Source organism: Argopecten irradians, chromosome 1 (genome assembly GCF_041381155.1).
Source record: "Argopecten irradians isolate NY chromosome 1, Ai_NY, whole genome shotgun sequence".
Lineage (NCBI taxonomy): Eukaryota > Metazoa > Mollusca > Bivalvia > Pectinida > Pectinidae > Argopecten > Argopecten irradians.
The window spans coordinates 46590197-46604857 of NC_091134.1; the positions used below are offsets into that span (position 1 = coordinate 46590197).

At 34.2% G+C, this 14661-nt stretch overlaps 1 protein-coding gene across 1 annotated transcript in view; it reads left to right on the forward strand.

Moving 5' to 3' along the window:
* Positions 1 to 679: 679 nt before the first annotated feature.
* Positions 680 to 14661, forward strand: part of LOC138328610 (perilipin-4-like) — a 70600-nt gene continuing 56618 nt past the window's right edge. The window contains exon 1 of the mRNA XM_069275485.1: positions 680 to 755. Within this exon, the coding sequence (XP_069131586.1) occupies positions 680 to 755 (76 nt within the window). The remainder of the gene's footprint in view (positions 756 to 14661) is intronic.

Consider the following 14661-nt stretch of genomic DNA (forward strand, 5'->3'; position numbering starts at 1 on the left):
ATTCAAAGATCTGACAACATTATTTTTTTCTAGTTTGTCGAAACTAGGTCCTACACCTACTGTACAAACTTTGATTTTCACCCGGTGTAGCATGGTATTTTGAATCATGGTACATTGACCCCGGGGTCAATATACCATTATGGTGAAATAACCCCGGGGGTCAAAATACCATTATGGTGAAATGAACCGGTATCAAGCTTTCGGCAAACCGAACTAAGTACAATATCGACAAATACGCTGTTTATCGACTATACTATCCTGATTTTAACGTTAAAAGGTAAGATATCGTTAGACGGATAACATATAGATCGCTTTTCTTCATAATCTTAGTCACAAGAGAGTTTTCATGTGAAGTTCCGAATTCACTCATTGACCCGAGCAAACGGCGCTTTCGACCACTGTTCACACATCCTTAACCCTTAGACTGCTACACGCGACTATATACGCGTTGGTTTAATGGCCCTCAGTGCTACACGCATAAAAAGACGTTTTTTGACTCCGAGTTTTCAACCGGCGGTCCGATCGTCAAATCTCCCTCCTGTTGCTAAAATTATGACTGAAAATGAAAGTAGAATGCTTCCGATTGGTTCTAGTGTAATTACATTCGATATTCTCGGGATTATACCCTAAAAATAACCACAGGTGTGGAAGAATTCGAATGGTATACTGACTCGTCAAAATGGCCGCTCCGATAGATCGAAGTGATGAAGAACGTGTACAACAGTTCTTTGCTAGCGATGTATCAGAAGTTGAAAGTAAATTTGAAGGGTCAGATACTTTAGATTGGGATCCAATAGAAGGCAAACTTAATTCAATTTCTCCTATAAATAAGTGTGTGCCCGATGCCAACACAGAACATGAGGCAGCCCCCCACGCGGCCGGCTGCCGTGTTGACAGACGACAAGATTGACTTTCACAGGCGAGTTGAAATTAATGCATAACATGAATAAATGTAAGCTAGTTGCTTTTAAAAGCATTTTTGGATGATTACAATATAGAAAATATAGTTGTCACACACAAATTAGTTTATATTATCTACACGGAGTTTACCGTCAATGACCGGCATGTTGAAAGAAAACATGAACGAAAAATGACACTGGGATTACGTTTTATGAGATGCAGGTGTTTCTTTTACGTTGATAACGGCTATGGGTTTTATCCAGATTAAGTGATTTACACCACTGTTAGTCAAGTCATGATGCATTTGAAAAACAATTTTTCAGAAATTGTTTAGGATCGTTTTCTAGTTATATTGTCTAATTAACTTTCACCTGACTGAAAATGACTTACCTGGACTCACCTGAGCTATAACAATACTTTTAGGGTAACTTGGTCTCAGATAGAGATAATATGTGGTGCATAATGAAAATGCATACACTATGTGATGATAGACCAGAAATTAAACGGGAAACTAGCTTCTTTCCTTCATGAACAATTATCAAGATTTTGTTTGTGAATATTAATTAGTTTTAGAAGTTTTTACCTGGATTTTTTCAAAGACTTAATAACCAAATGAAGTCATATGCTTCTTAATACTAAGGTTTCTCTATTAAATTGGTTTTATTTCATAATTTTAATTGAGTTTTCTTGTTATTATTTGATACAACCTAATATTTTTACCTTTAGTCACCTGTATTGTTACCTGTATGCTTAACGAGAAGTATATTTGCGGAATAAACAACATCAATATAAACTACAGGCAATAACAAACAATTTTCATATAACTTTTATTCACATAATGCAAATAGTTTTCAAGATATAATCACTTATAATTAAGTTATCATTTCCCTGGATTTTACAAAATTAATGCAGCACTGAGAGCCATTACTATACAAACCATTGCAGCAGCCTAAGGGTTAAAACAATGTAAACAAATAACCATTCAGTACAAAGTTTTACTTTCTGTTATATTTATCCATTGTGACAAGTGGGTCAAGGTCATTTATTGTAACAAACTTTGAAGCCTTTCATTGCAATGCCACAGTCCTAATGATATACACTGGGGAACTGAAAATGATCAATTGCTAACCATGTTGTTTTCTAACCAATATCCTACATTGTAATAGGCATTACAAAAGAATATCTGAAATCCGAAATCTGAAACTAATTTTGAAAGAAAACTTTTAGTGTATTCTCAGAAATAGTGGTATGAAGTTTTGAGAAAACTTTGACGGTCAAGACTGCTTGTTGGCCTTTACTTATTTTTGGAATTCCTCCTAAGATACAATTTTCAAAACCTGACACAAAAAGAGGATTCAACAAAAAGAAAAATCCCTTCAGTATTATCAGATAAAGTCATAACATTGCTTCAAAGGTCATAATCATTGATGGCTGTCTGCCCTTCATCTTGTAGTCCAATCATTCCCAAAATGTAAAACTATCAGTACCAAGAGGAGCCGGGATATATCAAAATTTGAGAAGGATCCCTCCAGTACTTTCTGAGAAATAGGGATTACAAAAATTGTTTATGGACAGACTACATCACAAAAGGACTAATTTGAATAGCCCACAATCTGATGATGGTGGGCTAAAAATACCAAATAGTCTGGAGAATGAACGACAGCTAGATTATGCTTTTGGATGACCCCAGCCACATTGGCCTTTGTTTAGTCAACAATGACAGGCTAATATTAGAATGATGAAGGCCAATTCATCTGATTGTTGAACCTTGGCACAAACCGTTGTATTAATACTAAATCACAAATACAATATTCTGTGAATACAAATATTCTGTAGTAAATATCAGATTTCCGACAGTGTCTTCATCATCACAAATCAAGCACATAAACAACAATCGGGCCCCATTCACAAGCGGTCAGGATTGAGGTACGTAGAGGTCAGTGGAATGGTCAGCATTGTTTGTCTGTAGGACTGACCACTTAGCTACAGTAGACGTGATGTATCGCTTATTTATAACTTGACATGCTCTATTTGAAAACCATTTGTTTGAGTTATGATCTGTAATTTACAGACAGATCAGCTAATAGTGGGTGAAACTTTGGTCAAGTGATGATTTGACCAAACAAACAAAGTGTCCAGCAAGAATTGCAGCAGAGCCACAATGACCAAACACAAACCAAGAATATCAATATGGGGATCTGTTCAAAGATGAGTGTGATTGTAGAATTGATGAATACCTACCATGTTAATATCCCCGTGGTATGCAGTCAAAGTCATGCTTTTTAATCTACACCATAATTAAATACTACTTTTTAGATGACATTTTGGTCCTTTCCTCAAAGGGCAAATACAATTGGTGTCCCAGTCATTTCTTTAAGCTACTGCTTTAAGATGACATTTTGGTCCTTTCCTCAAAGGGCACAATACAATTGGTGACATTGTCCCAGTCAATAGGGCATTTCTTTAAGCTATGCTTTAAGATGACATTTTGGTCCTTTCCTCAAAGGGCAAATACAATTGGTGTCCCAGTCATTTCTTTAAGCTACTGCTTTAAGATGACATTTTGGTCCTTTCCTCAAAGGGCAAATACAATTGGTGTCCCAGTCATTTCTTTAAGCTACTGCTTTAAGATGACATTTTGGTCCTTTCCTCAAAGGGCAAATACAATTGGTGTCCCAGTCATTTCTTTAAGCTACTGCTTTAAGATGACATTTTGGTCCTTTCCTCAAAGGGCAAATACAATTGGTGTCCCAGTCATTTCTTTAAGCTACTGCTTTAAGATGACATTTTGGTCCTTTCCTCAAAAGGCAAATACAATTGGTGTCCCAGTCATTTCTTTAAGCTACTGCTTTAAGATGACATTTTGGTCCTTTCCTCAAAGGGCAAATACAATTGGTGTCCCAGTCATTTCTTTAAGCTACTGCTTTAAGATGACATTTTGGTCCTTTCCTCAAAGGGCAAATACAATTGGTGTCCCAGTCATTTCTTTAAGCTACTGCTTTAAGATGACATTTTGGTCCTTTCCTCAAAGGGCAAATACAATTGGTGTCCCAGTCATTTCTTTAAGCTACTGCTTTAAGATGACATTTTGGTCCTTTCCTCAAAGGGCAAATACAATTGGTGTCCCAGTCATTTCTTTAAGCTACTGCTTTTAAAATGACATTTTGGTCCTTTCCTCAAAGGGCAAATACAATTGATGTCCCAGTCATTTCTTTAAGCTACTGCTTTAAGATGACATTTTGGTCCTTTCCTCAAAGGGCAAATACAATTGGTGTCCCAGTCATTTCTTTAAGCTACTGCTTTAAGATGACATTTTGGTCCTTTCCTCAAAGGGCAAATACAATTGGTGTCCCAGTCATTTCTTTAAGCTACTGCTTTAAGATGACATTTTGGTCCTTTCCTCAAAGGGCAAATACAATTGGTGTCCCAGTCATTTCTTTAAGCTACTGCTTTAAGATGACATTTTGGTCCTTTCCTCAAAGGGCAAATACAATTGGTGTCCCAGTCATTTCTTTAAGCTACTGCTTTAAGATGACATTTTGGACATTTCCTCAAAAAGCAAATACAATTGATGTTCTAGTCATTTCTTTAAGCTGCTAAAATGTATCTGTTTCACTTTTGATATGACAGATTTCTTTTTAATGATTGCGTTGACAAACAATTGTCCTTGCATAGCTTTTCAAACCATATAATTGTGTTATGGGTATTTATAAAACGAAACATTCTTTGGAGTAAAAATATTGCCTCATGAACTGATACAGCACCTCAGATATTTGTATATCTGCCCAAGGCTAACTATCATCACTTGAAAAGTGGCCAGATTAATGAAATGGTCCTGTTCTAGGACAACTATTGCCCTAAAACCATGAAGAGGATTTCATGTAGAAACAACAGAGTACGGAGTCTCAAATCAGTACTTAGTACATCTAATAAAAAATATCATATAGCTGCATAATCATAGCTATTGGTTCATAAATCCCAATACTCTGCTCACTACCAAAGACATTTTATTGTTCTTTATGGAAAGTGGGTAATGAAAATAACAGTGATAAATATAGCGTGCCTGGGAACAATTATCAGACATATTCAGCAAACATTTAACGTCAATAGCTGTATGGCATAACGGCATCATATTAATACATTGTCACGCATAGAAAACTTCATGCTGCAACTTCCATTAAACAATGAATGCCATGCTAGATTTCAGCTCATAGCTCTGATTTCACTTAGCTCACTTAACATTATTAAAAGATCTGTTGTACTGCACAACTCAGCACAGTTCTTTCTCAGGATATCCCTTTTTCTATTGACTTTAATGGTGGCACTTATGATTACAGAAAAGGAAAAACAAATTACATGTACACTAACCACTAACCCATGGGCAGGTCCAGAGGATGCAGAAAGTTTGAAGACCCAAAAGATATATATCTGTATATGAGTTGATAATTAACTGATAATCATCACTGTCTGAGACACTTTATACACCCAGTCTGAGCGTGATTAAGAATCCTAATTCCATTGCTGACAGATCCTAACATGTTCGAAGTTTTCTGCTGACTTATCCGAGATTAAGTTGATCGATGAGACAGTAAGCTTCCTTAAGGACTGGACAGTCTATTAGGAAAACACTTGACATCGTGTAATAACCTTGCCCTCTATGGGGATATACGGCAATGCTTTAGGGACCGACAAAAAATGTTGAAGACATGATGAATCAATTATATAGTCTGACTGTCTTAATTAGTCAACATTAATGAGCTCAGACTGGTGGGTTATTAGTCATATTAAATATAGCTATAGTGAAATAAATGAAACGTTATATTGCAAATAAGGGCTATATTGTTATATCAATATTAATTAATGTATATCATGTTAAGTATTTAATCACCTTTAATTGGATTAATCTATATTCAATATTCAGAGGCACTGCCAGGAGACTTTTAATTGGGCGAATCAATACGTACGTATTAATATAACAAAAATATATAAGTAGCCTATATGGTAGGCTAATTATTGAGTAGAGTAATTATTGAATATTGGATTAAACATAGTCAAAAAACTGACAAAGCTGTTTGAAGCTCACAACATAAATGTTTTAACCCAACTTATTTTTGTATCTTAATTTCATGCTTGAGGGATATACCACAAACTTGTTGTCGATTTAATATCGGAATTTCCTCATAAATTGCAAGAATCATGAAATAAAATTACATGTGAAAGCAAGTTGGATTATAAGCAGTAGTTTTCACGAAAGACAGCCTTATATGGTATGATACGTAAATACAAGTGAAGGAAACACTGACCATTATCAACTGACCCGTCATCCTGACAAAGAAGTGGTCATGCAGAGCTATTTGTAAAATGTCACACCATAATTAAAGACCCAGCACCAGTTGGAGGGCTTGTCAGGTTATAATGTGAAACTTGAAAACTTGGTCAATGTTGATCGACCTACATGTATTCTGTATTTGAATACAGTGGAACCTCCCGAATTCGATCATGGTCGGTGCATAGAATTTTGGCCGGTTTAGAGAGGGTTCGGTTTGGAGAAGTGAACTGAATATCTATCATTACGATCCGGATTAAATTGATCGGAAGTTGTTTTCTACACTATACCATACTGTACTGCCTGTATGCCTAGTTTTCGTTATAACCGTCCGATTTTGATTGTTAATGTGAATGTTATCACAAAAGAGAGAATCATACATTCAAAAGGAATAAATTACAGCAATCTTGACTTTTTTACAGCTTATAAACGTAGTTAGTTGCATGATTATTCTTTGGGATGTTCTCGTCTGCACTAACTTACATACAGCCGATCGCTTCCGGTTACGTCAAGAATCAAATTAAGTAAATATGGTCTAATTACACGATGATCAGTCAATGCCGGTCATTATATGACATGGTCATCGTCTAAAGCAATGCATGGCTTCGACTTCTTCATACAGATTATTTACCTTATCTGACAATTTCACATGTAAATAAATAACCCCTGAGACTATCAAGATTTAATACGAAACTTTCTCTTTATTACTAGCTCTGCTTGTTTTCCTACAGTAAGCAAACCGCCAGTGCACATGGTAGACCTTCGTTAAATATCTAAACAATTGACATAATTAAATAATTACACCACCATCACTGGTATAATTACCGTGTACATATACCTATAGCTTTCACACCTGTATACATGCGCCAGGACATGACATGCGACGACTATGGATATAGGTAGGTGTGTATTTCACGGTCGGTTGATCTGACCTCAATGCAAGCTATCGGTGTTGCTCAGGTAAGGCCGGTTTTCAGAAGTGTATTTTAGTTACATTCGACTATTCCGATCTCAAAATCGGTCCGGTATTCGGTATTGGGAAGGAGCGGTTTTGGGAAGTTTTATTTACTATTAATAAAGAGGAATTTTTTTGTACATGACATCCATGTTCGGTTTCTAGAGGTGATCGGTTTTGAGAAGGTTCGGTTTCGGAAAGTTACACTGTATCTGAGTTATCTTGAGTTATCTGCTCTTGCAGGTGAGTACTGCTTGTTACGTATATGATTTTTGATTGTTACATCATTTTTTTCATAGAAAACAACATAATTTTTTTGCACAAAAAGTAAAAATGTCACAATATTTGCAAGAAAGAAAACTCTGTAATATGCAAAGATGGAAAAAATATTAGGTAACTTAATTAACACGCTATATCACAGGGGTTTCTACGATGGATAATGCTTAACACCAGTCCAAAATGTCAGGATAAAGCAGTATGCTCAGGCCGATGCCATATATATAGCCTCAAACCCAAGTCACGAGAGATGTACAACATAGAGCATGATGGCAAACGATAAAACACCATATAGCCTCGAACCCAGCCGCAAAGGAAGTGCTCATCGGGGACCAAATGATAACACAAAGTAGGAAAAATGCAAAACCAGATAGGAAGCACATATATTCATCCTTATCGAGGGAAAAAACCTTCAAACATCAAAGGAAAGTCCAAGTCAATAAAATTTATATCCATTATACACGAAGACAATTTTTACAATCTACAATATTCAGTTAAATTGTAACCCAGAGCAAAATATCAGATATTGTATCTTTAAACCACATGAACCAACAACTTGATAATCATCAGCCTTAAATCCTTCCTACCGATAATCTAATTAATCTTAACATGTAAATCCATTCAGTAAGTTTTATTACTATCTCTGTATCTGTAAAACTAAAACCTAGTTTGTTTTATCTTTAGAGTAAAGTGAATATTTGTTACAATCGAGCAGCATGATTAGTAAAGCCAAAAAAATAATAATGAAATATTTGTTAAGATGATTATTTTCATGGGGATCATATTTTTACAATTTCGCAAGACATCTACATATTGGTCATGAAAAATTGATCCATGAAATGATGAGTGAATTGTGTATAAACGGGTAGCAAAATCACCAAATTTTGGTTTGTTAAATTGAAGTCTTTTGAAACGAAAATCACAAAATGTACTGACCTGTGAAAAATAACCAATAATTTAATAAGTGGTAGCGCCCCCCTCCCACACCTCCACCAAATATTCAATCAATGTTAGGGAAGCTGTCAGAGGGTGCAGGTAGGTCGATCAGATCAATGGAGACTATGAATTCATTATATTTCAATTTTGAAAAATAAAATATGATCAAGAAATTCCATAAAACACGTACAGAACTACCAAAATTGAAATACAAAATAAATGATTTATTTGAATTTCAATATCATTTACTGTGTCTTCTATAAATTTGAGTTTAAGTTATTTCCTTAGGTGTTGATGTAGCCTGCTGGCGCCATTGAACATGTTAAAGAGACGAGGATTCAGTTGAAGGCTAAATGATCCAGTAAAGTTAATCTGAGACCATGAGTAAAGCACTATTCCAAGATAATTTGTAGTGAAAGAAGATGTAGACATCTGTATGTAACGTATATCATGACAAAAACACTGTAAAATTGTATACAAATTGTGTTATTTGAGTAAAATGAAGTGTTTGTGCCTATATGAACTTCCAGGTGGCGCTCCTGTCAAACTGGTATTGCGAATATTTTGGTGAAATCATGTAAAATCTCAAGGGAGCATCGTCAGGCAGTCTGTCTGTAAATTTAAACACAAACATCGATTTCAACTTTCTCATGAATAATCTAACTTAACACCTATAGTACTGAATATATTGACTGATTTTTCACTTTTTAAAAATTTCATAATGGAAATTTGTGGATATAGAAATTGATTTCTAGAGCACTACAAATTTTTAATCTCTATATAATGTCTAAATCTCAAAACAAAGAAAATGTTTAGGATTCAGTGCCCTGAAAGAAATCTGGTGCAAAATGGTCATTGTCCATTGATTTTTTTTACATATTAAATAATTTATTCAGATCAAAAATATATCAAGAATTGTTGAGATACTGAAATTGATTTGTATGTGTTATTATGTGATTGTAATTGGAACATAGTTGTACATTCTACAAAATATTTATCAAAGAGGACCTTTAGGGACTTACTTTATCATTAATACTGTTCAAAACATTTTAAATCTGAGCATAAATCTCTTTATGATATAAGAGTTATCTTGCAGTCAGCTTCATGTTTAATTGGCAATAAAACATATTGCAGATCAGATGACATCATGTTTTGATATATTTCAACCTCTCACACACAAAGTATTGATAGAATTTCTGTCATTGACATATAAATACCTTTAAAATGTAAGATTGTTAAGCCTCAAAAGTTTTATAGATTGAATGTGAACGGTTATTTAAAGATGATCGATATTCATTATTTGAACAATATTTGGTGTTCAATCGTGTGTATGTATGTCTTATTAACACAAAAAATAATATATATATTTTCATTTTTCCTTTTGTGCATGCGCAATCAGTACTTCATTCCATATAGGATATAGTTCGTTCGGAATTTTTTCGGGATGCAATTAATTATTTTTCATATTTTTAACTTGACATATAATTAGAAGCTCAAACTTTCGAATGGTGGTAATGGTGTATAGTAAGTAGTTTTTGTAACTTAAGAAAAATACTTAATCGTCTGCTCCTGTTTTTGATAGTGGAAAAAATACTATTTGTCGGCGGTGGAGCATCTTTAAATATTTCTGAAATATCATTTCAATTATAAGATGAATAGGATATATTGTTAAGCAACTAAAATAGTAAGTACGACTACAACATCTTAAGAGATCTTTCTTTTTTTAAACAGTTACAACATTGATGCTAAAAGGGAGACAACTGAGATCAATGTTTTTACACCTGACAACAGAAATATAGAAATAACAGTGGACCAATAGTGTTTTACATTGTACCAGTAAGTCAGTATCAATACTTAGAGTACTTCACATGTTATTTAAGTGTACTGGACTAGAATCTTCACAACCAGGTAATATTCAACAGAATTGTTTAGTGTTACATTCTAGGTAGCAGACATGAACATTTAACGTAGTATTAAGGTGTGCTACATGTAGGTTCAGGCGGTGGAGTAAAGCTGGAGTACCTAGAGAAAAATCTCTATCCACACCTGGTAACTCCCCCAGTAGGGTTAACTCCGAGACTGAGAGCTGTGCTAATGTGTCTGAAGATCACCTTGACCATTCACCCACCACAGCCAATATCTACACATTCTCAGGGTCATTGGACTTATCCAGGTCTATAGATTTTCATTTTCCAACTCCAATCATACATGTTCAATAAAAAGTTTCCTACAGTGTCTTTGATTGGTATTATAGCTTCAAGCCCTCTCTACTTTCACTACAATATAATACTCTTTATTATTGAGAAATCTTTTTGATTCAAACACTTAATTCCTAATGTGACAGACAGATGATCGATTCAATTGAATCACACGATTAAGCCACATACAAAAGAATATTGACAGATGGAAACAACCCATGTCATTGAATTCTATTTGATTGGCAAAAACAGACGTTGTTTTTATCATAAGTTGTTCAATAAATTACAAATCTTATTGGACCTACTTGGAACAAAACGCATTTGCAGACAATTGAATAATGTTATATATATAACGATTTTGTGAAACATCTTTCCTCTGATCACGGCTTGTTTTGAAGGACAATTGGCCCTGTCTGTATTGTTCCTCTTGTCTAGGCCATCACTGTCTTTGAGTGGAAGATATGCAATATCGATAAAAACAAATCCTGTGCAGCACTAGCGATGCAAATCATATTATCAACATTAAAATGTGTAGAGTTCCTTCATCAAAGGCTCTAAGTACTCAATCCAGCTTGACTGTCTCTACTTAGGTGAAATCACTTCACGTGATGGAATCAGCTGGATTTTATGCTTCAATATATTGAGTTATTATAAGAGTTGAACACAGAGAAAAAATGGATAGAAAATTTAGAGAATTTAATTTCAATATATTTTTTTTCTCAATTGTATAATATATTGAAGCATTTCAAATGTCAACAAAATATGAGAAGATTTGAAATTGAAAAGTAAAAATAAAAAGAGGCAAAGGAAAAATATTAAGCAAGAAAAAGAGAGGTATACAGCAACAAACTGATAACAAACTCATGGGTATAGTGTAGCATTTGATTACTCTATCAAGTACCCTATCTGTTTTGTACTAACTTTGCAGATCCCAAGGGATTTAATATATCTGACTGTAATGACCTAAATGGCAGAAAAAACCAATTCAAAGAGCACCAGCTTCAAGGTCATACAAATTGAACTCTAGCCTACAATTATGATTAAATAATTTTTTAACCATGTTTTTGCATCATTATGAATAAGAAAAATAGTTATCCTTTCCAATAAACAAAACAGAGGAATTCTTTAATTCTTTTGTCCACAAGCTTACCACAATTAAGAGGATTATTTACCTCATATATAATGTATGATTCTAGGAAATCTATTGCTGTTTGGCCTTGAAGGTCATGAACAGTTTCAAAACAATTGGCTCAAGGCTAATCACGAGAGTGACCATTACTTCCTAACAGTATAATGAATAAGACCCCCATGTGTTTTATGTACTGTAGAAATACACGATATATATCATTGGATATGTGACTGTTGAAACAAACATCCTCACAAGCGGATATTCAAAAGCTTTGATTGGGACCATGGAGAAGCTTCGCTCCCCAAACAATTCCGAGACAGTATTTCCGTTTACGTCTTTAGAAGACAACGTCTGTCATGATATTATAGGACAAATTCTCGAATAATATCCCAGATTCTGAGGAGATTTCCTGCCAAGCCCATTAATCTGTCATGAAAAAATGATAAGATCGCTCTGACATCAAGATTCTCATCAAACATACTACATAATCTTCATAAAACTGGCAGTGTGGTGTTAGGAGACGGCCGTGGTTCCAATGGTTGGTCTTTCTGATGCTGAAGATAGGACAATAAACGACAACTTAAATCGCCATTGAATGGTGACAATTACTTTTTCTCAAAGATTAGGAATTCTATGTCTATTTAGTGGATTATATAAATGATAGCCCAATTATCTTACTATGCAATGAATTAAGACACAGAAAGGTTTCAGGATGAAATGTGTATAATTGTTTTTGGGTAATGGTGTTTCTGATTTTTACATATTTAATTTTAACAAGGAACTAGTTAACTTTGGTAGGAGTATATGGACATGAAAATACAGCCATATTCAATTATTACAAAATAATAATATTAATTACCAAATGTAACCATAACATTTTGGCCAACGACCTTCAACTTCAGTTCTAGATTAATTAAACAGCAACAAGGACAAAGGTAACCTGCAATTGTTACCATGACCTTTAAGCCATTGACCTTCACCTTCAATTAAACAGCAACAAGGATAAATGTATCTAAATGACCTTTGGTTTGAGCTCTAGATTAATTAAACAGAAACAATGACAAAGGTTACCAAATGTTACCTTGACCTTGGGCCAATGACATTAAACTTAAGTTATAACAGCAACAGACACAGGTAACCAAGTGTGATCATGACCTTTGGTCTTATGACCGTAATTCAGTTTGAGTTCAAGATTAATTAAACAGCAAGAAGGACAGATATAACCAAATGTAACCATGACCTTTGGCCCTGCAATGACCTTATAAGATCAATTCTAAGATTGATAATTACCATGATACCTTCATTGTACATTTACATCTGCTTTACTGGTCATTTTATCACTAAGACTTGCAGGTCCAAATTAAAATAAAAAAAAATTTAATGTTTGGAAGAATTCCTCATGCATGACCACCAATATTCAAATATATTGAGCAGGATGATTGTGGGTAAGGAGTAGATGGATCCTTGTATTTCTGCTTGATTTACCTTTACAGTATCACTTTGAATGTCAATCATTGAATTTTTCTAGCAATCTAATTCTTTTTCTTAGAAAATTCCAGTGCTTTTATTCAATTGCACAAGACAATGACATGCTGTGCCATATATGTCAGTACCTCCACCTAACAACAGCCGGCTAACATGTCATTAACAGCCTCTTTAACTATTCTACAACGGTCAAACAGATATCCATCCATTTTTACTAAAGTAAGAAGATAAAAGGAGCCTTTGATTAACATCAATTCTGCAGCATTAAGAAGCAATGTGTTTTTAGAAATCACACCTAAAAGAGTAATATATGTTCATAAACTTTTGTGATTTATTAACTGCTCCAAAGTTGTTTTTGAGATATTGAAATGTGACAATGTATGCCCTTCCAATTTAATAAAGAAATTAACAATGACTTTGACCCTCAGATATCAGAAATGACCTCAGGTTAGGATGTAATTCTATGGCTTTGGTTGTTACACTTTGAAAGTTTAACCTTGAATTTCATTGTAACTCTCTGACTATCTTCATGTATATTTTTTGTATCATTATGTGTTGTATATTAGGTGTTGTGCTTTTCGAGACCACTATCTAGCTGTCACATGATAAATATGTATACCTGGATATGTTGTCGTGAATTTACCATAGAAACATAACTTCTAATAGTACCAGTCACCTTGGCCTTAATAATGAGTGTATCCGACTCTAAAACATCAAACTGAAATAAATATATTGTTATGTCGGTAAAGCACTGTCTGAAAAACCATTTATAGATTCAAAATATATAGTCACCATCACGGTAATGTCATAGGGGCTAGTGGTGGAAAGAAACATGTACTCACAGAAGTACGTGGGGCTGTACTTATATCAGAGGATTTGTTTATAATCCAATTTTATTATGAAGGGTTAATAAAACATTTGGTATCAGCAAGCAGTTTCAGCTCACTTCACATTTCCTTATCTATACATTACAAAGGATCCTGTTGACCCTGCATGTTGGTGAACAAGGTCATTCATTGGATCAAACACAAAGGAATCAGATTAAAATTTCCAACAAACTTCATTTTTTCAAAGTCTCATTGACTTTCTTTTAAAACAAGAGGCCCAAGAGGTCTTGATGGTCACCTGAGTGCTGATACAGAAAGAGCATTGTTAAGTTGGTTTAAATCTGCAAAAAGTATTTAAGAACTAGAATAAACTTTAAAGTTGAACTTTCGTATTAGAATTTTTATTTTTTGTTTTTCATTTTGATAGTTAGTGTATTATGTTACTAAACCTTATGCTTAAAATTCCAATTCTTTAATTGCCAACGTTAAACAACAAAACCAAACTAGAAGTCAGTCAGTGTCAGTGATTTTATAAATTTCACTTTTTAATCTATAAAGATTATTTGGTTACATCAAACCTGTGAATTTAGAAGATAAATTTTGAAATCTTAGCCATTTTGACCCATTTT